This window comes from Colius striatus, chromosome Z, assembly GCF_028858725.1.
Source record: "Colius striatus isolate bColStr4 chromosome Z, bColStr4.1.hap1, whole genome shotgun sequence".
NCBI lineage: Eukaryota > Metazoa > Chordata > Aves > Coliiformes > Coliidae > Colius > Colius striatus.
In genome coordinates this window covers 28,370,046-28,397,963 of record NC_084790.1, presented here as the reverse complement: position 1 = coordinate 28,397,963, position 27,918 = coordinate 28,370,046, and the positions used below count along the sequence as shown (strand labels likewise).

The window sequence follows — 27,918 nt, the reverse complement described above, 5'->3', positions numbered from 1 at the left end:
GTAATGTAGCTTTGATGTTGTTTTCTCCTAGAAATTGAGAACTGTTAATAAAAACAAAGATATAAGATATGTAGCGTGCACAGATTTTTCTTGTTGCAAACAGTGTTCCTCATATGGGGTTTTTGTAATTAATAGTTTTTCTTAACTAGTGTTTGTAATAAATTTGTGGTCGCCTTTGTTGAAGTAGAGTTGGAGTTTGTTCTCTATAATTTAGTCATTCCAATGATCATTCTCCTGTTTGTTATAGGTAGCTATTACTGTGCTATGAGTGTAACAAGTAAGTCATTGCTTACAATGTCTTACCTTTCAGCTGATCTCTGTTCTCAGGAATTATTGATTTGCCAAGCTTGTGGAGTTTGTGAGGAATGTCCTTTGTGCCAATTGTACTTGGATTTGGAAGAGACTATAACAAAAGTCTTGAGTAGTTACGTATTGTCATTAGGAGAAATAAAAGAAGTGTGCTGCAGAGCAAGTTAAAATTGAGGTAAGTATGTAGCTGAACCTATTTTTCAGTGCTTTTGTTTGGAAGGAGGAGAAGGGCAAGGTTTAGTTATTCCTTTCAGCATAGACCTGAAGATGAAACTTACACAGTCTGTTAAGAAGCAGTAGTATATGCTGTTGTAAGAGGACCATGTATTGAAATGGTCCTTCTCACATGTATGTGCATTTTTTGTTAAGAAATAAGATTTTTTTTTTCCAGATTGTATGTACTGTTTTTTAATATACAAACTACTTAGATACTAAACATGCATTGTAGGAAGCTGTGCTGTGTAGTTAACATTAATGGAATTTTCTTGAGTGTATTTGATATAATCTGAAGGATGTAATGGGAAATAAATTTTACCGTGTTAACACCTATTTCATGGCATTGGAATTTAGAAGGTTGGAGATTAGGCTATTTCAGTGCCTATTTTTTTTTAGAAGTGTTATTTCAGACATAGTAACAGTACTGACCTGCAATGTAGTAACTCTAGGAATTAAGCTTTTCTTGAGGCTGGGGAGCAAGACTTTAAGCAAATATGTTCATGTTCTAGAAGAAGCAGTCATGCACTTGGTATCCTAATAGCTGTGATAATGGTCAAGGCTTTTATTAGTATGATAGAACAGCAGCCTTTATTTTTATTTGAATGATAATGGAAATATTGAAACAATTATAATTCATAATGTAAACATTTACAATGTTTCTGTATTAAAAAAATCTAGAGTAACAAATGCCTAATTTATCTTTGATTTATTTTAATAATGCAATCCATTCCTTTCTGACTTGAACCATCTGAAAAGAGAATGTAAGAAAGTGTAATAAATTGAGAGTTTAACTGCAGCAGTGTTAATTGTCACTTCAGTCAGCAAGTTACCTCTGTTGCTTTGTGTATGTGTAACATAGTTTGGAATAGGCTGATTCATCAAACTGTGAAACAGGACATTGTTTTTGAAAATTGAACAAAATAGTTGGATTAAACAAGTTCATAACTTTATGAAGTTGTGTTTTGTGTGTAAAGTATCTGAATAAAAATACTGAGTTGGTCAGCTGTTCTTCTTGAACATAGGTTGTAGTAGTACTGTCTTAACAGGTGTATATTCAGATGTAGTCTTACCAAGAATTTCCACTTTGCCTGAAGTTGCTGACACTTTAGTTTAATACTGTCTGTCTTATTAAATCTGAGTAGTACAAACTCTTTTTTTCTGTGGTTGTTTTCAAAGCATCATCCTAATATCGGATGTGTTTTGAAAATATCACTGCAAATATTTTTTCCCTCTTGCAAAGTCTTTAGTACTCATATTAGCCTTGAATGGGTGGTCATATTTGTCTTTACTATTCAGTAAAAAATAAATGCAGTTTAGTTAAACTCTGGAATTCAAGAAGCTTGTTCTTAAGACCAACAATTTAGCCTGCCTTCATTTGTAAACTTTTTTTGATAATTAAATACTGACTTCTAATTTCCAAAGCTTTGAAACATTGTCAAAACTCTGTTTTAATGCTTTATAAAGGACTATGGAAGTGAGTGACCTTCTTGCTGCTGTTGCACAGAATCACAGGAGCTGGAAGGGACCTCTAAGATCATCTGGTCCAATGCCGCTGCCAGAGCAGGACTGTCTAGAGTAGGTTACACAGGAACTCATCTATGTGGGTTTTGAATGTCTCCAAACAGGAGACTCCACAGCCCCGCTGGGTAGCCTATGCAAGTGCTCAGTCACTCTCACAGTACCTGGTTTGAAATTGTAGTTTTATGTTACAATATGCTTATTTTGCTGAAACTGGTGGTCATTTTATCATTTTGCTATTCAGCAAAAGCTTCAAAGGGGTAGGTAGACGCCTTCATTTTCATGACAAAGAAAAGTCAGCTTTCATTCTGAAAGAGAAGTTTGTATTTTTCAGTCTGGTCTAATGCCCTTCCAGTGCCCATAATGCTTCCCCTGAGGAAGGAGTGTCTGTTTTTCTCATATTTAGGAGTAGAAAATTCCCATTTATGATGTGCAAAGCTTAGGTCATAAAGGGTTAAGTATCTGTGAGTCTTTTATTGTACTAGAAGGGATGTGAGACCAAAGATTTTGAGCCCAGAATTTTTTGGGTTTATATTTTTGATGAATTTTGTATTGTTGGTTGGGGTTGGATTTTTGGTTTGGGTTTGAGGTTTTTTTGTTTGTTTTTTTTTTTTTTTTAAGAATTCAGCCTCATGGTATGGGGAGGGTGAATTTAGGTATTTGAATTAGATGTTGGATTTGGAATAAAGTTTGGGTAAAATCATTGGCTATCAGCAGGTGCTATAAAGCAGAATCTAGAGTAACCAAATAAAAAAAGCTGATGTTGGAATTTACCAACTTTCGGCAATAAAAGCCTCCTTGTCAGCAGTTTAGGAGTAAAAGCTTCAGTGCCAGTAACCTTGACACATAATTGGCACCTATCCCTGCCGAGAACAGTGTCAGCAGGCAACACTGAGATATGTGAGATTCCAAGATTAACAGAATCTAATATATGACTCTGTTCCTTCCACATTGTTGCTTTTAATGCAAAGCTATTTTTTTAATATTAATAACAGTGTAACTAAAATTTTGTTTACAGTCTTATCAATACCAGGATTAAGTACAACTCTGAATACTTCCCAATTCTATTATATATTTCTTTAATCTTACTTGGTACTGGTCCTGTTCCTTCCCTCAGTTTCAGCAGAATGACTCCATTGGGATTCTGTTCCCTGGTATTCAAATTGTTCAACTACAAGCCTTTCATTGTGTAGAGGTCTAATTTTAGCCCAGTCTACTGGAGTGGTGACTCATTCTGTGAAATTCCTATTTCAACAAGAGCAGGGATAAAACACACAGAGTTCCTGCCGTTTGCTCTCTCATTTTTCTACATTTTATGTTCTGTTGTTTAGGTAGAAACTACAAATCTAAATTAAAAATACAAGCTGAAAAAGGGTATTTCCTAATGCGATTTTTTTTCCCCTTTGGTTCCAAATATAGCTGATTAGCTGATTTGTTCAGATAAATTGTTATATATATTCATGACTTCTTAAAAATTCTGTATGCTGAATACGACTCAGGATAGAAATGCTAACATAGAACAATGGTTCTTAAGTCACATGTGTACATTTCTAAATACAATTCAGAATGAGATCCAGAAAGGTTTAAGATCAGGATTCAGCTTGGCATCAATGAAACGGTTTTAATTTGATCAGATCTTTTGGGGGTTTTTTTCCAATTTAATGTCATTATAATTTTTTATAACTTTGCATCCAGGCTACCAGGAAGCACAGGCTATGCCTGAGTACTAGTTCATACACAAACATGGTTGTTATATATTTGTCTTAGAATATCCTAGCTACTTTGGTATGTGTACACTGTAAATCTATGTCCTTGCATTCAGTTAGATGCACTCCACTATTGTGTTAATGCATGCCAATGCAATCAAGTAGCAAGAATATTATGAGATTTCTTGTTAGTTAATGTAAGACTAATGGGATGTTTGAATTGCCATGGAATTAGGTCTCTGACAAAAGATTTAGATGCCAGTCGAAGTGATGGCTTGCTAATTAAATGTCTAACTATCATTGTTAAGACCTTGAGAACTAGACTAGGTTCATAAAGCGTTTTCCAAAAAATGTTTTAAGTGCTGGAAGCTGAAAAGAATTAATTGAATGGAGAAAGAGAGGTTGTCTTCCTCCAAAACTAGTGGATTTCTTTATCGCTTTATTTGCATGAAAAAGTAGTTGTCTGTACATTATTGTCTTTATACTGTTCCAATTCTTGCTCTGTTTTACTTGTGACCAAGATGTCCAGGTCTTGCTCTTACAAGTGAAATAGTGCCTTGAATGATAGAAAGATACTGAGGAGTCCATGTGACAGTCTAGTATGCATGCAGCAAGAAGGACCTGAAACTAGTTTTGACAGCAAAGCCTGGTTGTAATTCGCTGTTTTACATTTTAGAATGTTTTAACTTTAGAGAATAACAAGAAAATTACTACTTTCAACATACAGGAGTTGTCACGACTAAGTTTTGCATTGCTCTCTAACAATATATTGATTCTTGCTTTTAAGTTCAGCTGCTCTTAAAATAAGTAGCACAGGAATGTACAAATTGAATACCTGCTCATTTGGTGTTTATTGCTTGAAAAATTTTGGACTTGTTACTTAAAAGTGACAGAGTTTTTTAGAAAGCCAAGTAATTGTTCATGTGGATGGTTTGCCACCTAGTTTACTGCTTGAAGGAGAATTATCTATTTTATTCAATTCATGTTAAGTTCATTGCACCATTTGTAAATGTAGATGGGTAGTGCTTTTCATCATTCTTGCCTCTGGTCTCCATTTTCCAAGTTATTATGTAATTATATTGCAGTAGTCTTTAGAAGCCCTGTAAGCATCAGAATTGTTTTGCGTTTGGCAAACCTCTAATCCATAAAAAGACACAATTCCTGTACTGAAGCAATTATACTGCTGATAGGCTGTGGTGTAGACCATTGCCAGACATTTGAACTAAGGAATAAGGTTTTCATGAGGCCTACTACTAGCACTTGCCAGCATTTACTCTTTGGGTTTGGAAAGGTAATAAACAGTAAATAAAAGAATATGAGAAAAGCATCAGTCAGGTCTAGATTAAAAAGCCCCTGCTGTTCCTTCTCACTTTTCTTCAGTGGAGTCATGCTATAGAGTCTTTCATGGAAGTGCATGGACTTCATGGATTGGCCATGCTTTATCACATGTCTGAAGCTTAGGTTTACCCTTCTATGTAGTGAGTGCATGGCTGAGTAAACAAAAAGGATTCCAGTCAATTTACATGTTGAAATGACTTCAGTCACATAAGTGTTTGATTATATGCTGGATGAATACATTAATGTGAATCTTGTGTGAAATTTTGACAAGATAAGACATGTCTGGTCATAAGATGGGGGAAAAAAAATCAGGGAAAGCAGAAAAGGGACAAATTTATTCATGATCTTAAATAAGAAAATTTCAACTACTGGAGATTGTGTTTCTGGAGGAGGGCTTTGCTTTTCTGCTTATGTAACAAAGGGATTTTGACAATGACGTGGGACCTCTTCTGTTGTTTCTTCCGTGTCAGAACATGTAATATGTACTATGAAGATTTCCGTCTTTCTTGTGACACCTGGGATAATCAGCTTTCAAAATTAACCCCTTAAATGTTGTGGGAAATGTTTCAAATTCTTGGGATGTCAGCTTCCTTTGATTTACAGGCACTAAGTTTATCTGCAAGAGTACTTCATTTGGAATTTTTGTATGTGTGGAAACGTCTTTTGTTTGCCAGAGTTTACTCACAATTGCTCAGTGCCAGACAAACTTGAATGATTTGAGTTTTGACATTAAAACAATGTAAATTATTTCTAGTGAGTAATGCAGTACTCAAATTTAAGGAGTCATAACAGAATAATGGATCAATAAAATTCAGATCCATGCTGAGGATGGAGGTCTGGAGATTTCCCTAAATCTCAGCTAGTTAGGGCTGGTGTTGTAGATGACTTGCTTCAGAGATCTTGGAAAATATTTCTTTTCGTTAAGATTGAAGTATTAGAGTTGTGTGTATGGAGGAAAAAAACCCAAACTTTTCTTCTAATACACGTAGCGATGGAGAGCTGTTCTAAATATGGTTGTAATTATTTGAAATTTTCTCTTTCTTTGACTCAAAGGATTGGAATCAGAGATGCAAAATGTATCTGTAATCAGTAAGATGTTGTTGTTCCCAGCCATAGATTTTTTTTATCTTGTACCTCTAGCCCAAGTGTTTCAAGAGAATTGCAACATTATACACTTATGCAATTGTATCCGATGGTACTAAGATACAATACATGCAACTGGGGTATTTTGATTGTCAAAGTTGAGTAGCTGGATGCCCTGAATCCAGTCTGGGAAAGAGAGCTTGGCACTAAAATATACACTCTCTCTGGATCAAGGAGTTTAAAAACACTCACACTGATGGTTTATTTATTCTGAGCATAGCTATCAGCATTTTTCTTCTTCAACTGCTTTTTCCCAGTACTTTACTGAAATAACTTGGTTACATTTTTTAGTAGTAGCCATCTCAAATGCTGGTTTTATCACTTTGAAGTTGCATGTTGATTTCCGAGATAAAGAGGAGCTTTTGTGTCATAGAGCACTGTTGCTACATGTAGGGTACCTAGTAATGCAATTAATATTTCGGTTTTGCATTCCTTTTCTACTGAGCAAGTAGATTGATTTCAAAAACTATTCATGCTACTTGAATACTGGACAAAGCAGATGATACTACAATTTTTGTTCCTTACTGACTATTCAGTAAGCTGATCATTATTAGGAGAAAATATCTTAAGCTATCACAAACTCCTCAGATTTTTGTAAAAAGATTCCTCACCTCAATGGAAGCAAAAGTCTTTTTTTTTTTCCAACCTCATTACTCTTACAGAATTTAAGATTTGAAGATGCTGTTCATTCAAAACCCCAAAAGAAAAACATGACTCCTAGTACCTACCGCACCTACAGCATAAAACCGTATACTTTGAAATGAAGCTGTTGGTTTTTAGCTTTCTGTAAACGCACTAAACGGTGTGCCAAAGAAGGGAAAAAGCTTTAGTATGCCACCAATGCCTAGAGGCTTGTGGATCAGCAGATTGCCTAAGAGAGTGAAACCCAGATCATCGAAGGAAGCATTTTTTATCCTGGATCAAATAAGCCGAAGAGAGCAAGAATATTTCCTAAACAAAAGCTAGCTCAAAAATCTAACGTGAATCATTATGCTTGAGGATTAATACGGCTGTGAGCAGGAAGGTGGTGTGCTGGTGAGGGTGTCTGTGGGAATTGCCCTACCTGGGAGGGAACACTGTCCATATTGTAGGAGTGCTGCCTCCCGCAGTGGCTTATCTCTGCATATGCAGGAATCAATTGGTTGTGATGTTGGGCCTGGGAAAAGAGATGCAGGACTTTATTTCCTAATATTAACAAGCAATCAGCTAAATCTCTGTAGTCTGAGGCTTGATTATATCGTGTTGTGACACATTATGAGCATATGCACATTGGGAGGAATTGAATACTTGCAAGATTAAATTAATTGTGAACTTTCAGACATTTCAAGCCCAGAATGGATCCCACCACTGTTTAGTATGACCCTTCTATAAGAAACAGCAGAACACTTAAAGTTCCTGTTTATTAAAGATGCTTGTAGGTGCTTGTCTCACCCACTGAGCTTTTGTGATTTGATTAATCACACCAGTGTTAGGAAATTCATTTCCAGTTTGTCTAATTTCCAGCTGATGGATCTCTTGAAACTTGTGACAAATTTGGAAATATTTTCAAGATACAGTAATGAAAAACAGTCTACTTTTTTGCGAAACCCAGAGAATCTCTGAGGTATGCCAAAGGCTTTTATATGGAAGACATTCAGCACTATGGATGTTCAGCCTTCAATGCTGTTACTAGATTACTGAAATGGAGTTAAAGATAGGTTAGAACATGCAATTACAGGCTTCCAAAAGACCTGAATAAGCTTTTAATTTGCTAGAGGTTTGGAATGAGGGGTTAGGCACATGCATGAATTGGTGGGGTAAACTAAGCTACACTTGAACGTCAGTTCTTCAGTTTGGTCATTGTGAACTCACTGTCTGCATGTTACAGGCAAACAAGTTTTCTGGCTATCATCTTTAAAATCAGCCTTCCAATGGCTTCCTTTCCTTTCTTCCATCCTTTCAATGGCTTTTCTGAGCAACATCTTTCTCTATTTTCTGCTTTTTTATTGTCCTTTTATATTGTTGCAACAGAGCGTTTGGATAGGATTGGTTTTGCATTTTAAAATTAGGAATTGATGTTAAAAGTAATGCACAGTGTTAACATTAGGTAAGACGAAGGTATCTGCAGTTAGTTGGGGAAAGCAAGAGCTGATGTAGGTATGTATTGAAATTCTGTGTTGCCTTTTATCTGAGGTACTGCACAGCACTGCTCTGACTTGCTGCCTCCTGATGTTCTACAGGCAAGACCCAGATTGACAACTCTTCATTGATATTTTAACAGAAATATTTCTGATAAAGACTTGTGCTCTAAATTGAAGTCCATTAGAAAGGAGGCCTAAAAACTGACATGCTTTGACAAAATATTAAGAGAAGATGAGAAAGAAAAATAAAAGGAAGTCTAAAAAGCTAATATTCAGCTAGTTAGAAGGGAAAGGAGACACAGACATGGCTTATGTAAGAAGTGTTAATTACAAGCCTGAAAGAACTGCAGCAGAGGAAACAAGGCAATACAATACCGGGGTGTTCTTAATCAGAGGATAAGAAAGCCATAGCTAATGTGACACACAGTTGTGTTAAGTGGGGTTTATCATATAGCTGAGATAGCAAACTCTTCATTATTGTTCCACTGTTTTTAGAACATATATGACTGACATTCAAGATTGGGCTCATAGATCTAACAGATGCAAGGAAGGAAGCAATCCTCCTTGAAGATTCATTTATTTAAGTTGCAGTAAGAAATCTGTATACAGCTGGAAGAAGTTAGGGAGAGAGGGGAAAAAAGCATGAGTGGAAGATACCCTAGAGAGCACAGTGCTTCTGGATAAACTAAGGAATGGGCAAAGACCATTAGATACTAAAGGACTTAAAGAGCAGGGGATAACTTTCTGTACTCTGACTTCTTCAAGAAATAATTAAACAACATGAATCTTTCTGCTTTGCTTATTTAGCTTATGTTACATGACTTTCTAGTAGTTAATTGACCTCTGAGAAGGACATCTTTTCATTGCATGTGGAAAAGTCTTCTCAAATTCAAGAACTTGTAACACAGTCTTCTGGTGGGAAACAAAAAAAAAAAGTGGAATTTTAATACATTAATATAATAGAAAATCTTAAAAGAACAACTTGATTTCTGATTTTCTATTCTCATTACAGGACCTTCCTGTTTGTTTTTGTAGAACTAATGTCAGAAGAGTTCACAGAATCACAGACTGGTAGGGGTTGGAGGGGACCAGACTTCTAGAGATCATCCAGTCCAACCTTCAGCTAAAGCAGGTTCACCTTGATCGGGTCACACAAGAATGTATTCAGGTATGTTTGGAAAACTTCCAGAGACGGAGACTCCACACTCTCCTTGAGCAGCCTGTGCCAGTGCTCCCTCACCCTCACAAGAAAATCTATTTCCGTATGTTCAGTTGGAACCTTTTGTGTTCCAGCTTTTCTCTTTTATTCCTTGTCATGTCAGTGGGTTCTGTAGAAAAGAGATTCACCCCAGACTCTTGTCATTTGCCCTTTAGGTATTTATAACTGCTGATAACCAAGTTGATAAGGGGACTGGAGCATCTTCTTTATGAGGAAAGACTACAGGAATGGGGGCTGTTTAGAGAAGAGAAGACTGAGAGGGGATCTCATTAACATTTACAAGTATCTGAATGGTGTATGTCAGGAGGTTGGGACATACCTTTTTTCTGTTTTGTCTAGCAACAGGATAAGGGGTAATGGGATTAAGCTGGAACACAAAAATTCCATTTTAACATTAGAAAAACCCTACTTCAGTGTGAGGGTGAGGGAGCACTGACACAGGCTGCCCAGGGAAGATGTGGAGTCTCCTTCCTTGGAGGTCTTCAAGACCTGCCTCGACACATTCGTGTGCAACCTGATCTAGGTGGAGCTGTTTCTGCAGAGAGGTTGGACTAGGTGATCTCTAAAGGTCCCTTACAACTCCTACCATTCTGTGATTCTGTAACATCCCTCTTCAGTCTTCTCCAGATTAAACAGCCCACTATCAAAGCCTTTTGTCATAAGAGTGATGTTCCAGTCTCATGATCGTCTTGGCAGCCCTCTGCTGGACTCTCTCCTCCAGTGACTGGACTTCCCAGGGCTGGCCTTAAGAGTAAAGACTGAGGCAAAGAAGGCATCCAGTAGCTCTGCCTTCTCTGCATCCTCCATCACCAGGACACCCTCCTCATTCAGCAGTGGGCTCACATACTCCCCGATCTTTCTTCTGCTGCAGATGTACCCGAAGAAGCCCTTCTTGTTCTCCTTTACTTCCGTTGCCAGGGTTAATTACAGAAAGGCTTTAGCCTTCCTGGTTTCATTTTTCTTGCTCTGACATATTTCACTGTTGTATGGGATGCCACAAGTATTGCCATTTATCTCTCTGTCCTGCAAGTCCTTCAGTTTAAAGCCTGCCTATTGGCCAGCCTATTCCCAAAGATTCCATTGCCCCTTCTAGACAGGTGTATTCTGTCCCACCCTATCAGCTTATATTCATAGAACGTCCCATTATCATAAAAACCAAAGCCGCATCATCACCAGCAACTTAGCCAAGAGTTGGCATTCATTATTTGCCTTTTTTTTGTCAGTCCCTTTTCCTCTGTCAGGTAAAATGGACAAGAAAATAACTTGGGCCTGACTGTTTTTCACATGTTCCCCCAGGGCTTTGTAATCCTCAGGCTATGGCTCATTGTATCATGCATGCCCACATGGAAGGGCAGCAGTGGATAGTAACCTGCCTTCTTGACCAGACATGGCACTCTCTCGGCAACATCTTGGATCTTGTCTCCTGGCAGGCAGCAGACCTTGTGTGACTCTAGTCAACAAATTGATTTCTCAATTTGAGTGCATGAGTTCTGGATAAGATGTTAGGAGTAGTTACTTTTTTTTTCTTCATTCTTTCTCCATCTGCATGAGAAAAATGGTACTTTTAATTTCTTGATCCTCTCTTTCTGACTATCTTTCTGATTATCTAAATGCTTGTAGTTGTTGGTCATCTGTATGGGGAAATAATATGCAACATTTCTAAGAGAATCCTGATGGACAAAGTAGAAATACAGCTTTTCACAGTCAAAATACTGACAGTAATGGTGATAGGAGCAGGTTATGTGTATTCCCAATTTGTATATATACAAACTATCACTGATCCTAGTCACTCAGTAAGGGCAAGACTTAGAGAGAACAATACAAAGTATGTATCTGAAAGGCAAGAGACAATCTGTGGTTATAGCAGCTGCTAAAATAGATTATCAAGTCCTCTGTTAAGATTAAATTTGCATGTATGTAAAATAAATGCGAAATGTTTTCAGTTTATTGCTAAAATCCATTTCTATCACCTTTCTAAAACATGCAGTCTGATGTAAGTCAGTGTGTAAAACTTAGAGTAAGTGAAGTTCTAAGGCAAGATCTCTTAAGTTGGCAACGTTTCACATTTGCGAGTAATACCAACTCATTATCCAACCCACTCAGCCCAGAGACTGAGGTAGGTAGTACTCTGCATGTACAATGACTAATAATGAAATGTCAATCACTTTTCAAGTATTAAATAGTGAAAACCTGCTAGGGAGAAGGGTAGTGCTGCAGAGGGTAAGGTTGTGAAGGCACAGAGAACTGTCCCATTTATGAAACAGGTGTCTAAAAAGGTAAACTTTGCATTTTCTGTTGTAATAGTTTTTATTTTTGTGAAGCAAATATTTTGGAGAATGTCCTTTATGTTTTTAAAAAATGTGGATCTTAATCTACTCAGAGCTTCTGTTTAGCACTGCTTAGTAGTGAAGGGAAACAAGGTTATATCATCTCAAACTAGATTTTTACAAATGCTGTAAGAAGTTGGGAAATACTTAGTGTATGGATTACATCAAATATTCTATGAAAATATTGCCACTTCCTTTTCTGGAGCAAAATTCCTGTTTGTCTGTTGGAGAAGGCTGTATAGACTGCAGGGGTCTTGTCCAAAATAATAGTGGTAATTGTATTTTCAGTAGTGACACTGAGCTGCATTTAGTATTTTTCAATACAGAATTTTGTGTCTCTGGGATTTGAGAGTTTACATGCAGAGATTTCCTTCTTTTAAGAGATTTTAAAGAGAGGGGTTTTTATGTAATATGGAACAGGTATTACTAGATCTGTCTTCATAATAGTATCTTTCAGAGAAAGAAAAAGCTATCATGTTAGTCTTGCCAGCTAGAAAATAACAAAAAATAGACTTAGTTCAAACAAGACATTTCTCTGTACAAAAATGTTCTGTGGTTTTTTTTTTTCCCTGAGAGCCTGACCTTTATTTGCATATTGTTTCATTGGTATTAGTTCTATTAGTAGGATCCAGTACTGTACACAGAAAGGAGTTCTGAAAGAAAGAGTATGTGTCACAATACCATTCACCTGTTAGGCTGTGTGGCAGTGTTTGAACACCTCTGGAAGATACAGCAGGAGAACAGTCATCTTATTAGTAATAACATGCAGTTTATTAAATTGAATTTCACTTAATACTGAATTTTTTCACAGGCAAGTGCATGTGACAGGCACAAAATATAAGCCACCATTTTTAATGAAATAATGAAATGGGTATTACTATGAAGAAGGAAGGGAGAGCTTTCTGCCTCTCAGGTGTGATCTTGGCAGAATATATTAGAGATTGCGCTGTTTTTGTTCTGCGAATAAATACAGGACTTCAGGCTGTAGAGCAGTGAATATAACATCACTCATCATCAGTGAATTTACTCAAGCTTCTGCAGCTTGTGACCACTTGTGGCTGAGAAAGGACTAACCAGTCCCAGGACTAACAAGAATGTTTTCACAGAGTGAGAAACTATAGTTAGTTTATTATAGAGTTGTGGAAAATGCAGTATGATGTCTGTAAAGGAATAGAATATACATTATGTAGCCATCAGTCTTGTTTGTCCCATTGTCCCATTTCAGATTATAGAAGGTTAACTTCTCAAGACACACAACTCATATTGGAACAATTGCCCACTGATAACATAAGTGTTGAGTATATACTTATGCTAACATAAATAATTTTAGGATGAAGGGAACTGTACAATAGCTGGAAGCATTTTGGTTTTATTTTTCTGAGGGGAGGAAGAGTAGTGTGTGTTGGTATCAGTAAGATATAAAGTAAGATGGCTTTAGATCTAACGTCTATCTAGGTTCTAAACTTTACACCTGTTAACAGAGATGTGACAATTTGTCACAGCTGAAGGCGTATGAACTCAGCCTCTGTAAAATGAAATTGTTTGGATCTAAAACCTCAGGGATGTTAACTATTGCTGTAATTTTATAGCAAGAAATCATATAGACTGAAACACCTGTGAATACTGGCCCACTTGTGTTTAAAATGATTTACTCTAACAGCTTAAATGACAGGACCTCTAAAGTTAGCCATACTGATGAAGTTAAAGGAGGATTTTGTGTGATACTATGTTGAAGACAGCAGATAACGTAATGTTGCACACCTCCTTAACCATGAAGATATTTTATGAAAGGTTACCTGGTGAAGAGCATCTTCCTTGAGAGTGGACTGTTGCTTTCTGTGATTGTAAAAAGGAGCTGTGGGCAAACAGCTAAAATTAAAGCAGCAGTATTTCAGTATCAGTGGTGCAATTGTTCACATGCATACCCAGGCCTGGCATGCCTTTGTCGGCTGGTCCCAACCACGAGGTATCATTAGCCTGCTTGTTTCAAACAGATCAAAGAAACTGCTATCCTTGTGTCCACTTCTGTAAGTATATAACTCCATAAATATGTGAAGTGAGATGGGGAAGGGCACTCATTTGTTCTGACTGAGAAATCATTATACTTCTTCAGACATCATCTATCGTGCACTGTTTTGTTGAGATGGACTGCAGTGCTCATAGATTTCTTTCTGAATGCTTCGAGAGGATTAAAAAGAATATTGTGCTGTTTCTACAAAGCTGGCTTTTATAGTAGAGCTGGATATTTTTTAAACAACATCCCCTCCAACAGTTTCATTTTTATATAAAAGCTAAGTATTTGCCTTTATATAAGGGCAACAGACTGTAGTCTGTTTGCTTCTTGTGTACTTTTATGGCAAGGAGAACGGATGGCAATCGTCACAGCTGAAGTGATGCGGCTGCTTGTGAGCCAATACCTGCAGCGTGTGCCGAATCTCTTGCCTGTGGCTATAGAGTTGCTAATGGTCCAATGCAGCAACGAGACTGCTTCTGCAGCGGAAAGAAGGTCGTGCCTTCCTCCTCCGTGCTGTAAAACGCACTCAGCTGCTGAAATGTAAGCCTGCGTGCATGAACGGAAATCGTATTCCATCTTTTACGTCATGTGGGCGCCGTGGGTGGCAGCAGGTTTTGGACGGCTCAGGCCTTCAGCGGCATGCGCTGGCGGGGCGGGCCGTAGCGCGGTCCTGCGGGGCGGACGGCGTCCGGGCTGGGACGCGGCGCGCCTCGCCCTCCTTCCCATTTGCCTCCCGGCGAAGGCGTGCCCCGCTTCCCGGCTCCTAGAGCCGGGCCCCACCCGCCGCGGCTGGCTGCGGGAGAGCTCTCGGCCCCGGCGGGGCGGTGGCGAGGCGCGGAGCAGCCCGCCGCCGGGGCCGAGAGCCGCAGCTCTGGGCCTGGCCCTCGGCGCGGTTCCGCCCGCGGCGGTGGAGCGGGGCGGGGCCGTAGCTGTTCCCCACGGTGGGGGTGGGCGACGTGTTGGGCAGCGCGCCGCCCCATTGGCTGCGCCGCCGCGCCGGGCTGCACGTGACCGGCGGGGCAGCATTGGCTGCGGCGCTGGCGCAGCCGGTGGGCGCGGGCGGGGCCGGCCGTGCCGGGCCGGGCGCTGGCGGCGGGATGGAGGCGCGGTGGCCGCGGACATGGGGTGAGTCTGGCAGCGGCTCCCCGGGGTCGCCGCACCCGGCCGGCAGCGGCGGGCGAGGCGAGGCCGGGCTGCTCCCAGTGACAGGGAGGCGGCGGCGCCGCCGCGAAGGGAGAAGAAAGCGGCTTTTGTGGATTTAAAAAAAAAAAAAAAAAAGCTGCAAAAAAGCGGGCTGCGGGAAGGGCTGTCCGGGCGCTCCGGGGAGAGGGGCTGCCGAGCATGGCCACGATGGGGAGCCGCCGCAGGCGGGACCGAGCCCCAGCCCGCCCCGCCGGCGAGAGGCACAAAGCCGCTGCGGAGTCATTGCCGCCTGCAGCGCGAGCTGCGGGGCTGGGAGGAGGAGGCGGGGCGACGGGCGGGCGAGCGGGCGGGGGTCTCGGGGCCAGCAGCCCCTACCCAGCGTGCGGAGGTGCCGCGAGGTGGGCGGCGGGCTGCTCCTCGCGGGTGGCAGCAGCGCGGCTTTGTTAGTGTCGGAGACGTCGATGCCTCCGCTGCCGCAGCGCGTCCCCTGCGCCGGGCAGGGCGAGCCGCGGGGGGACGGGCGGGTGGGCAGCCGGCGGCGAGCCGCGCCGAGCGGTCGTGGTGGGGAGCGCGGCGCTTTCCGTGCTTTCTGAGATCCGCTGACTTCTTAGGAATTTATTTAACATCACAAAGAGGTGCTTGGGTCCGCGACTTAACCCGAATGCTGTGGGAAATCTTGATAAATTATGTATGAAGCAATGGGTCCTTTCTTTCCCTTTGTCAGATACGCAGCTTTTATTCTAGCAATTAGGTCATTGCCAGCAGAACGCTTCTTGCTTTTGCAAAAATGTGTACAGATTTTTGAAAGATGCATATACTGCCGAGTTATTTAATCCCATTTTTGTTTGGGTCAAGATTAAAAATTCTGTCGTTGACTTACATAGAGGATCTGGGCTGTGAGCTCTAAGGGGCATTTTTCATTTGATAGGATTTTCTTGAAGGGATCAGTGGACCCTAGTTTTGGCTTCATTTGGATACTCACACACAGATGCCTTTTAAAGGCATCTTTTAAAGAAACATATGGCTTCTTGGTTTGCTTAGAAGTCTAATTTTTAGTAAATTACTGTGCATATGTGAATAGTGCAGTGTAAATCACTTTCAGTTTTAAATATATCCCCACTCTGCTGTTTGTTATGGTTAAAGTACTCGTTAATGGTCTTTCTAGTCTCCTTTTACTGTTCAGTTAATTTTTCTGTTACTGCTAATGCAGTTAATAGCTTGATGAATATTTTGTCAAAAGTAGAGTTCTTTGAAAATACACACAAACATATGTGCTGAAAGTAGTTTCCTGGAACTAGAGTCTTGTGTATTTTTAAGGAGATAGGAAGTAACTAGTAAAGTATTTCTTTCTCCTTCTCAGTTCTTTTAAATACCATGGTGCACAAGAAAGGTTTGATGAAGACAAGTCTGAGTTTAAATTTCTGCTTTATAGTGGAATTATTTTTTATCTGTAGCATTGTTTTCAGAGTCATAGATTTCCTGCCTTGTTGGCTGATATTAATTTAAAAATCAGCTGAGGACTTAATGTTCATAGTGATGAGTTTCAAAATGTAAACTGGTGAAACTAGATATTGTGTAACGTGTTGAACATTTTTTACAGTTGCTTAAATATTAGAAGGCATCCTTCCACCACTTTTTTCAGAAGGGAAAGAAGGTGACAGAAGCACAGTAGTGACTATTATGGTGATACTTCTTCCTGTACCTTTTTAGGTCTTAAAAAGAAATTCTATTGTTTTGTGTAACAAGCAGAGTAATACCTTTAAGAAACTGTAGTCACACTCTGAAAAAATGGCAGCTTGAATAAAAGATTACTTTAAAATATGTTTTCAGTTATTGATGGGTGCAGACTTTCCTAAACATCATCGCTCAAATGCTGTTTTGATACTTGCCAAAACATTTTTATAAAATACTCAGTTATGGTAAATGTTCTGATACCAGTTCTCATAGTACACTATCAGTATATCGTCATCATGGAATAGTACAGCAGAAGTTAGAAATCCACATGGGTAAAGTGGTTCCTGTGGTCTCTAAATTCTTACATTGGATGGCAATATGTTTCTTAATTTAGTTGTTAGATGTTCATGTTGATGAAATGTGATTTTTTTTTTTAATTAGCGTAATGAAATCCTACTTAAAATGGGCCGTACTAGTAATGATATACTGTGACAGTAAGTTATTGTCAGTGAAGACCAAGCCTCCACTGGTGATTTTCCAAAATTTCTTCAGGACCTGTGTGAACAGATGCTGATACATTTCCTGCAAGATAAATGGCTTTCTGTTCTTTGCAAGTGATGAAGGGAACCATGAAGATTTTCTTGATAAGTCGCCCAATATGGGAAGATATTTCTTTATTATAAAATAGTAGATTTTTTAAAAATTAAAGGTGATTTATTTTGTATTGATGTTTCTGGGATTAATTTGTGTTTTCAGTTAAAATAGGAAAATAAGACTTTTCTCAGACTTTTTAATAGATTAAGCTTTCTAGATCTGAATCCTTAAAAAATATGATAAATATTAAAGTAAACAGGAGCAAGTTATATGCATATATGTGTGTGCAGTGAGGGCATACACAATGATCCACAAATAGCAAAGATGATCATCATGAAGAATGAGTGTTCAGGCTTGTGAATCATCCCTGGTCCAATATAAGTTATGATTAAAATTATGTCTGGACTGCTTTGTGTTGAATATAGTATTTAAATGCAAGTCATGTTTCGTATTTTCAGTGTCATATTCTGAACACAGCATGACTAACCAGCTGAGGAACTTCCCAGCCCAGAACTATAAAGGAAGAAGTGGGGCTTTTTTCTTGTCAGTGTAATAAATGTTGAACTTTATTGATCATAGCCTAAAATATATGACTTCTTGATTTCACTCTTTTGTATTAATAGGAATGGGTTTTGGATTGTTAGTATTCTTTAGTAAAATTCTAAACATGAGATTATTTTTATTTCTCACACACACTCTGAACCTGTAATGAGGAACACAAGATAAGATTTCAGACCATCAACTTCTCTTTCTTTCTTCTGGTCTTTTAAGGAATGCAGAGAACATGGATCTCTTAGGTTTGGTTAGAAAGAATAAATGATGCTGCTTCTTATGGTTGGTGGGTATGGTCCAAGTATTGAACTCAAGGAAGTATCTCAAAATACAACAATGGATTGAAAGCTCTTGCCAAGTTTTGAATTCATTTTTGGAAGAACAAAACACAAAAAACTTCTCTACCTTACCCCTCCCAATTCAATAGATTTATGAAGGTCATTTTAGTGCTTTAGTCTGCCATCCACAAAGATAACGTTCATATAAAAGTGGGTAGAAAAGCTTAAGATGATCCTCTCGATGGACCCAAGATTTAGAGAAAAATGTGTGACTTGCTTTCAGAGGGACTAGTAGTTTCACATGTTTTTTCTACATGGCTGAAAAACTTTAGAAATCAGAGGCTACCTAATTTAGGGATTGTCATTCAGTGTGTTTGTCTGTTTGTTCAATCTCAGCTTTTCTGAATTTATTAAAAGGAGTAGCGTTACATAACTTGCAATTCATGTTCTGATACCAAATCCCATATGCTAAAACAAGCTGATGAAGAGTAGTTTTCCATGATGACTGTTTTATACTCCTTCCTGTGCCTCTCTGATAACCAGAGCATGCTGATGCAGAATGAATGAGAATATAAAGTACCAGATCTGCTGTAGCACTCATGGGCAATTCTCATTCTGTACTATGTATTTCCTTAATTTTCCTTGGCTATACCTAAAACGTCATAGAACTATCACACTCGGTGTGACATTTGTGTGCCCACAAAGCCCAGATGAAGAAAAATCAAACAAAATAACCTCCCTTCTAGCTGCTGCTGACTATAAGTTTTAGGATTTGTTCTTAAATGCCGTTGGGGATAGGGAGATGCTAGCAACAGAAGTAATTTTAGTAAAGCATAGGCTTTTCACCAGGTGGAACTAACACAGTTGTTTGATGTGATGCTGGAGAAGGCTGAAATACAATTTTTCTACTCTGGGAAGAATCAGGATAATGGGCTTCTGTGGGCCAAGGCTGATGGAGTATTTTCTGGGGAGTAAGAAAGTGCCTGTTAAGGATAAGCATTTTTTAAATCGGCAAACTTGGAAAGCTTGCCGCAAACTGAAATGGCCAAGACAATCCCTGGCACACTGATACTCATTTTTAATAAGTTCTTAAGCATAACACTTAAAAGTGTTTATATTTTGCTAGAATTGAAAATGGCAAGCAGAAGGATATTTACATATAAACCCATGTGACCTGAAGACAAGTTGTGAACAAAGGAAAATGTGATGCATGATTCAGTCAACAGAGAAATTGACTTAATGCGAATTGACACCATTTGATATGTTCAAAATAAGAACAGCCAAAAAAACCCCTCACTTTGTTCCCTTGAGTGTATATATGTAGGTAAATATATGCAAGTGGTCCATTTAAGGGTGAAGTTAGTAAGTGGGACTGCCTGGTTTACCTTAGAATGTCTGTGATGAATTTTTGGCCTGTGTCAGCCTTGCCCCTTTTTTGGAAATACTCGTGTTACAGCTGCTGAACCATTGTGGTTAACGGCCTGGCACAGTAAGTTAAGCAGACACCTATTTCTGATTACCTTGGTAGTCAGGCAATAATCTGCAGTGGTTTAGGCAGCTGCCACTTGAGCAGCTGAGCCTTTCTCTGTTCCCTGGGTGGAACCTTTCGGAGATGGGTAGGGCAGACAGCTGGGGACAGGCACTGGTGCAGCCATCCCAGCATTAACACTAGCCACTTCCAAGACAGAACGCCTAGACCTAATGCTTCAAAAAGTCTGGTTTTAAGTGTATTTAAGATAAGCTAATTGGGAAAATACCATGATGGTATGATTTTTTTTCCCCCTGAATTCAGTGTGATATGCTCTTGAAGAAACAGTTCCTCATTGATCACATTTAAAACGAATGACAATTGACAGAATGGTAAAGAATAATAGGCACAAGATATAAACCTCAGCATAGAAGAGTTTGTTAAAATTTGTGGATGTAGAAGGGCCTTTCCAGTCTTGCTAAATTATGAGCTAGTTATTCTTGACCTTTAGACAGAAAGTTTACAATATAAATAATATTGTGAAAAATCTTCAGTTGCATAGCACAGGAGCTTATTGGTGGTGGTAACAGAGTGCCAAATTCTGTTTGTTAATTAGAGGGTTGAACTTCTGATTTATGATTCACAAAAAAGTTTATAATCCAAAATCAATTATATCAATATGAGCTTTGGTTGACTTTGATCAGTTTTGGTTTGGGCCTTACTGAAGAAAGGAGTGTTGCATTTTTTCGCTGATTTTGGTGTTGGAAGTAGCCATACAATTTATTTGGTAACAAAAAACCTCTCAAAACCCCCCAAAACCTCAGGCATTTAGCTGTGGATGACAGAATAATTACTCTCTTGAAGGTTTCCAGAATTGAATCACATATGTTGTAGTTATCTAAAACTGTTACCTAGCTTTACTTCTAGACAGTGCCAGGTCTCTGTCTATTGCTGAAAAAAACATGTTAGTGTTCAATAGCTTGAATTGTTTTTAGCTTCTCTTCTGAAAAGACTAAAATCAATTTGTTCTACAAAAGTTACTTGGAAAAATAGGATGCTCTGGTAATTATAGCTTTTATGGATTAAAAAAAAGTAGTAATGGTGGTCTGAAATATTTTCATAAGGAGATTTAATTAATATGTTACATTGTTGGGTCTTTTTCAGGCATATTGAGTAGATACACTTATTGATTTCAAAGAAAAATATTCTGATCAATTAAAACCTCTTAAGTTTTCAGAAAGTATTGTGTTTTTTTTTACTTTATCTTGGGATCTGACACTGAAAAAGTACATCTAATTCCTGATTTCTGGGTGTTACTGTTGTCAGTTTTTTAATGTAGAATAATGCATATCTAAATCTTAACAGTACGTTTGCGTAGGTTTAAGCTTCTCAATTTTTATTTTAGTGTTCAAAAGAGTTATAGCTAGATTGGGAATCTTCTTTGATGTATATATTCATGCAGAGTGCTGATTCAGTGAAGCATGAAATTTCTTGTCGTAATTTCACCTTACTTTGAGAGGAGATGGAGAAGAAACCTCTTAATGATGAGAAATATGGATCAGGGAAGTAGAAGACCTAGATTTTAGGTGCTTCTTACAATGAGGGAACTAAATTTCAAAAGTTTCCCTATTCCAAGAGCATTGTTTATTGGAGTAAATCTAGGGAAAAAGGTATCTCCATTCCTCCCTTTTAATGATGATCACTCTGCAAAGAAGCAGCACAATTAGAGAACAGAAGGAAGCCTGTGAAGCATAATAGTGGTCTTCACAAGTGTGAGTTGTGTTGCTTCTGTATGTATTTTCCCTTAGTATGGGTAAAAGGATGAAATGGGTACTGGAGGCCAGAGTTCTTCCTCTTCTCATCCCCTTTGTTCCCCTGCAACTGTAGTGATTTTGTATCAGAGGGAAAAAGAGCCATTTATTTTTGTTTCCGCCGATTTTGGCCTCAATAATCTTGAATACATCTGTGTGTATATTTGCCATGGTATGACTTCAGGTTAGTGGGCCGTATGTAAACTCATCCTTGGCTTTCCTTTGAGCTGGCTATTGGTTACTTCTGTGATTAAGGTGTTACGTGGCTGAGAGTCCTCTCTTACTGAGAGGGTCCAGAGTTTGACTCTGTCCCCAGGGTTGGTGTTTTATCATTGAGATGCAGTGATACAGTCAATTTCTTTTGATGCCACCAATGATTAAAATTTATGTTTTGAGTCATGTCTATATACTCAAGTAATTTTCATCGTAAATGCAAGGATTAGCTTTAGGACGTGAACTGTGATCTGACGTGTCTAGTTTGAGGCTATTGGTAAAAACGTTTTTTCAGAAAATAGACAGGTTTTAATTTTGTTAGCTCAAGATATGTGAAACAGCTTGTGTGTAATGGAGCCTTGTGATTACACTCTTACCAAGTGCCTGAGAGGTGTCGCATCAGAAGGCCTAAGCTGCTTTGTGGTCACCCATTACCTGCATCCGTTTCCCTGATTTTAAAATTAAATAATGGTGTCTTTTTTTAAATGCTTTGGCATTTCAGTATTTCAGGAGAAAAATATACAAAGATCTCGGAGACAGGAAAATAAGAATTCTTCATATTGAAGTTTTGGAATACAAAATTGGATTTCTGAACCACTGAGTTCAGTTCCTTCCTGTACAGTGAGCTAGGCAAGGATGCTGCTGAATTTACAACTTCTAATGGGTGCTTTTAGCCTACATTGATAAATGATCAATTTATACACATTTGTTCTGTTTCGATATAGTTTTAACATAAACATTTTTCTACCTCTTGAGGGTTTTCTCCTGCCTCATAACAAAATGTAGCTGTTGTTCTAGCGTTTATTGTGCTGAGTCAGTAAAGCCTTACTTGTAAAGTCTCTCTGTGTATGATGGACCCCTTAGTCCTCTGAACACTTAATATCTTTCTTGATCAAATTCATTTTTCTTACCCATGTCATTGTAAAATGACTTCATAGCTCTAGGGATTGAGTTTGCTTTCAGTGTGCTAGTCTTGTGTTTGCAATGCATGGATGCCCTGAGAGGCTTGCTTTGATTTTTCTCACTCACTACTTCCAGGTGACAAGATTCCTACATGAATGACCTTACATTGTTATGCTGCTTAATTCCATCCTGCTTCTACTGTTCCAATTTTCAGTTCATCAAATTCCTTCTGCATTACATGTGGTCCTCTGACCTTCTGAAGCCTCTTGAATTTATGGGAGGAAGTTTTGATGCCACGTCAATAATAAGACGTTAAAAAAGACACTCATCACAGATTAGGTTTGAGGGAATTATGCTAACAACCTGCCTCCAGCCCAACAATTTGATTTTCAACACTGCTTAGTGTCACTTTGGGCTACTTCTTCCCCATGTAGTTTTTTTTGCTCATTTCTATTACAGCGTGGCTGATTTTACATGTGGCACTATATCAAACATCTTGGTGCAGCTGGGATAGGTGATAATTCTAAAAAGTTAGTTTACTGTTCTTCTCAAATACATGATAGTCTTTCTTTTATAGGCATGAACAAGAAGAATGATCTTGGAGGACTGGAGACGTAGATATTCATCTTTGTATCCCCAAGAATTCCAGATGCTTCAGCCAGTAGGTTGGCAGGCATTACTGGCAGCAGATGCCTCAATGACTTACAGCACATTGCTAACGTGAAACTGGCTGCCTTCAGTCCAGTTTTTCTGTGTGGATGTACTGACTGCAGACAGGCTTTGGCCGAACCTTGCCATGCTCCCAAAATGTATGCTTTCCCATCAGCTTCCCGACCAGCAGCACCCCTCAGGAGGTTCTCTCTAAAAGTCTTGCCCGTGGTATCCTGAGATGCTGATGTCAAATGCGGTGGTAGTGGAGAGCACCAGCAAAGCTGCGGTCAGGCAGCATTTGAGCATCTATTTAACAAAAACAAAATTAATGTAATTTGGATTACCTGGCTTGTGGCAATCGGCTAATTCAATATTTTTTTATCTGAAAACCAACAGAGTAAGGTTTGATGTTTGAATAAATGCAGAAGTGACCCCTAGTCTGAGGCAGAATGCTCTCTCTTAGTGGTGATGTCTTATACTTCCATGTTAAAAAAATAACATTCACAAAAGGAAGCTTAGGAATCTAGATCAGGAGGGGAAAGAGATAAACCAAACCTCCTCTTCAGAAACTGGATCCTTATTCATTTGACATAAGTACATTTAGGCTTCTTTTGCATTTAAAATATCAGAGCCATGCGGTTACTATCTTTCTGTTGCAGCTCCTCCCCTTGTTCACTTTTCTTCATTTTCTTCATTGTGTGTATACATGTTGTTAGCATGGCTAATTGTTCTAAAAGCCAATTCGTGAGTGAGAATTCCTTAGTGTGGGCAGAAAATGGGGAAAAAAAGGTATTTATTTATTATTATCTGTCTTTTCTCAGTTAACATTAATTAAAATAATGGGAGAAAAAGTTACTGTAGCTAGAATAAAAGCGTGTCAAATATATGGCACACAGCAGCTTCTGTGAGTTGAATGTAAATGAATAGATGTGTCATACTTCAGTCTGAACTAACAGATCTTGTCAATATTACGATAGAGTATAATTTATGACAACTCATTTGAAAGTATTTCCCCATCTACCTTTCCTTGGGCTTGTGAAGAATTGTCCATGCAATGTATGCTCTGAAAATAAATCTGAACTACAGATTTTGGTTTTGTTAATAAGAATGGCAACTATTACTTATAAAAAACATACAGGAGAAATGGCTTCACTTGAAAGGGTTGTCAAGCACTGGAACAGGCTGCACAGGGAAGTTACTGAGTCACCATTCTCGGAGGTATTTAAAGGACTTCTAGATAGGGTGCTTAGGGACATGGTTTAGTGCTGGATGTGGCAGTACTAGGTTGACAGTTGGACTCGATGATCTTAATGGTCTTTTCCAATGTAAATGATTCTGTGATTTTATGAAAAGCAACAGAAGCAGCCTGCCTTTTTTGTTTGTTTGTTGCAATTCTGTTTGATAGCTCTCCACCTTTTAGGGGAAACAACCAGATGGCAAGAACATAGAATTTACAGAATAGAGTGTATGTTTCAGATTGCCTTTGTTTCTCTAAAAATGAGTTCTCCAAGTAAAGCATGACCAAATTTTGGAAAAGAAATTCAGTAGAATTTTTTTTCTTCAGCTTGTTGCTAGTGTCATGGAAATCACAGTCCCCTAAGTGGCAGGTTTCTTCCTTCTGCTGTCTTTGATGGTGTCAAGTGCTTGCGGCATGAAGACTTGGGGTTTTTAAAAAGAAGTTATATCAAATGCACTACACCTTTTGTTGTTTTTCCTGTCTTTAATGGCATGTATTCTTCCTTTCATTTCATAGAGTTTAAATTTAGAAATTTTAAGTAAAATTTGCAAAATCTGTATTGGGGAACTAAATCCTTCAAAAAAGAATTTTATGTATTTTTAGTAGGCTGAGTAATTAAATTAAGATTCATCTGGAATAGCAAAGTTGATTATATAAGGAGTTATACAAGGTCAAAGGCTTGTTGAGAAGATACACAGAAAATGCTAAACAAGAGCTTTTAATTGTTCTGTCTTTTCCAAAGTACTGCAGTAATGATGAAAGGGAATGTTGTCCTGTAAGCTTTTTAGATTTTTTGTTTCCATTGAGTTACAGGCTGCATACTTAGAAAATTCCTGGAGTGTCATTGCAAGGGTAACTTGTAGGTATATGAAGTTCTAGGCTTCCTTTTATTCTCTTGAATGGCTGATGCATTGAAGTTGATAGCTTCAACTGTAAAGAGCTTCAAACAGCGTTAGCCTTGTTACTGTTAGGTGAACAATTTTGATGATTTTTTGTTTGGAAGGTGAATTTGAGTTTTATTAAAGTGAAAATTTGAATGTTATCATTTCAGTTGGAGTATTTGTTTCTTTCCTGTTTTTATGACTGAATAATTATAATAGTGTCCTAAGACTGTATTACAGTATTACCCGAAATAATATGGGATATCTTGATATGAAGAATAGCCTTTTATCTTTTGTTCTACTGTGCAATATGACCACTTCTTATATTGCCATTTTGTAAATATATTTGTTTTAGTTTTTATGCCTTGGAGGGCATTTTTACTAAAGACTTGATTGCTTCTACATTTGATGCCTCTTTTCTGTTACAATTCTTCAGTGTTTACTCTTTGTTTTTTATACATCTTCTTTAGTGTGTGCTATTCCAAGGAATTTTGAACATCTGTGACTACCTTTCATTTTCTAAGAGAAGTAGGCAGTCAGCGTCTTCTGGAGATTGTTGACAGTGCTTGTTGTCTGTCCAAAAATAATTTAATGTAGTCTATTATTTGCATCGTTTCTCACTGTTAGAATTGAAATGCAAATAGTAAGGACGCTTTTGTATTATATGATTTTCTTTCATCTATTCCAACTAATGTAATTGTTAATTAACTTGTTCCATTTGCTTAATCATGTGTATCAAGTGGAAGTCCACTGAAAAAAAGTCTTCGAACTAGCATCAGTTCTATGCAATTGTTTGTTGTAATAGATTTGATTTAAATTATTAGAAAGTTGAGTGGTAAATGAGAGAGAAAAGTCAACTTCATTGTTAGGTAAATTTGGTATTGTTTCCTAAAGTGTTTAAACTTAACATTTTCTTATACTTTTTCCAGGGCTGAGGGTAGCCCAGGATGGCTGCAGCTTCATATGATCAGTTGTTAAAGCAAGTTGAGGCATTAAAGATGGAGAACTCCAACCTTCGGCAGGAGCTAGAGGATAACTCAAATCACCTAACAAAACTGGAAACTGAGGCATCTAATATGAAGGTATCGCAAGCTCTGTGTGTGTATCAGTGTGTCTGTTACTGCTTTTTGTATCATGGACTGGTAGTTGCTCAAGAAGTTTTGTATGCCTTTACATTCCTACAGAAGTCCTTTTCCAGGCTATCTAAAGTAAAACTGTAAAACCTACTTAGTCAAGATTGTTTAAAACCTACTTAGTCAAGATTGTTTTTTTTCTAAACTTGAAAATTGAAATATTTCAAAACAATTTCTTAGAAAAAGTTTCTGGTCTTCATAGCTTCTTTTTCAGTGTGTCATGGTAAGCACTGTCATTTTAGTACTGCAGTACTTACCAGCCAGATGTCCAGTCTTCTCATAGTTTGACAAAACAGATATCTTGAAAACATGGGAGAGACTGGAGGTTTTCAGTATTTTAAGGTAAGTTTACATGTATTAGGGTTTGCTACAATTACAGTATTTACCATCCCAAAAGGAAAAATTAATTTAAAAATAAGACCACAAGTTCTCTAGCGTTTCCCAAAGCCTGAATTTGTACTTAATTTCACTCAGATCCATCTACTCATCTGGTGTTTATTGGTTAGGTGATAGGCCTTCAGAGACACCTATCCAAGTGGAAACACTCAGCTCAGCTGGAATTGAGATGGATTTTTATCAGTAGGATGATGTGTGCACAGCTGCATGCATGTGATCTGGGACGCTGAAAAAGGGAGCATGTAGTGCTTTTCCTAAGCTGACAAATCCTGCTGCTTTTTCCTAACAGCTAGCAAAACCAGACTGCTTTGGTACCTCACTTAATACGTCTCAGAATTGTTGGTACCTCTGTATATACTGCTGTACAGAATAGGCATATTCTAAATGTGAAACAAGAGTCATATATTCATCCCCTTGCTTTCTGATCTTTATAACACAGACTTACTGTTTTTTTTGTAACTAATCTTTATTTTAAAAAATACGGTAATCTCATTAGTATAGCAATTAAAAATACTTTTGAGATGAACTTTCGTTTCCTGTAGCACTTAGGTTATGCCCTGTATATTCATTGTAAGAAGAAAAATTTTCTGGTGGTCTGAAGTGCTGTCACTCATTACAACACTTAAAAGAAGCACAAATGTTTCAGATACATTTAGTCCTTGCATTGCAGTGTAAAACAAAAATGGTTATGCAAATGAAAATATTGCCCTTTACACCAGCTGTTGAAACAATGGTTGGCATTAGCAGCTGTGAAAAAAGTACTGTTCACCCAATTACATATCTGAATGCAAATTCTATCATCTGTACAAGGTTTTTCTAGAATAATGTAATAACAAATTTGTCAGTAGCTACCCTTCTCTCCCTGTCACTGCAGTGTAAGGGAGAGAAATACAGCAGAGGTGATCTTCCTCACAATTTGAAAAAGGAATAGAAACAATGTCTTTTTTCCCTTCTTAGTTCTCATACAGTTATTTTTCTCTTTTTTTCTTCCTTTTTTAAAAAAAAAAATGTTAACATTTGTGCAGATAATAAAATTTACAGTAACCTAGAGACAGACCAGCTGTATAAGCTGGT

At 38.3% G+C, this 27,918-nt stretch overlaps 1 protein-coding gene across 16 annotated transcripts in view; it reads left to right on the top strand.

Annotated features, from left to right (window-relative positions):
- APC (APC regulator of WNT signaling pathway) overlaps positions 1 to 27,918 on the top strand; it is a 101,034-nt gene that overhangs the window by 6,030 nt on the left and 67,086 nt on the right. For 10 of the 16 annotated variants that reach the window (XR_009820799.1, XM_062017247.1, XM_062017256.1 and 7 more), the window contains exons 2-3: positions 311 to 484; positions 26,245 to 26,397. Coding sequence is in view for 15 of the 16 variants with exons in the window: in XM_062017247.1 (XP_061873231.1) it covers positions 26,263 to 26,397 (135 nt within the window). In the remaining variant the exon portion in view is untranslated. Of the gene's footprint in view, positions 1 to 310; positions 485 to 14,959; positions 15,036 to 23,123; positions 23,208 to 26,244; positions 26,398 to 27,918 lie in introns of those variants that run through there. The other 6 variants (XM_062017246.1, XM_062017243.1, XM_062017248.1 and 3 more) reach the window with 4 other exon arrangements.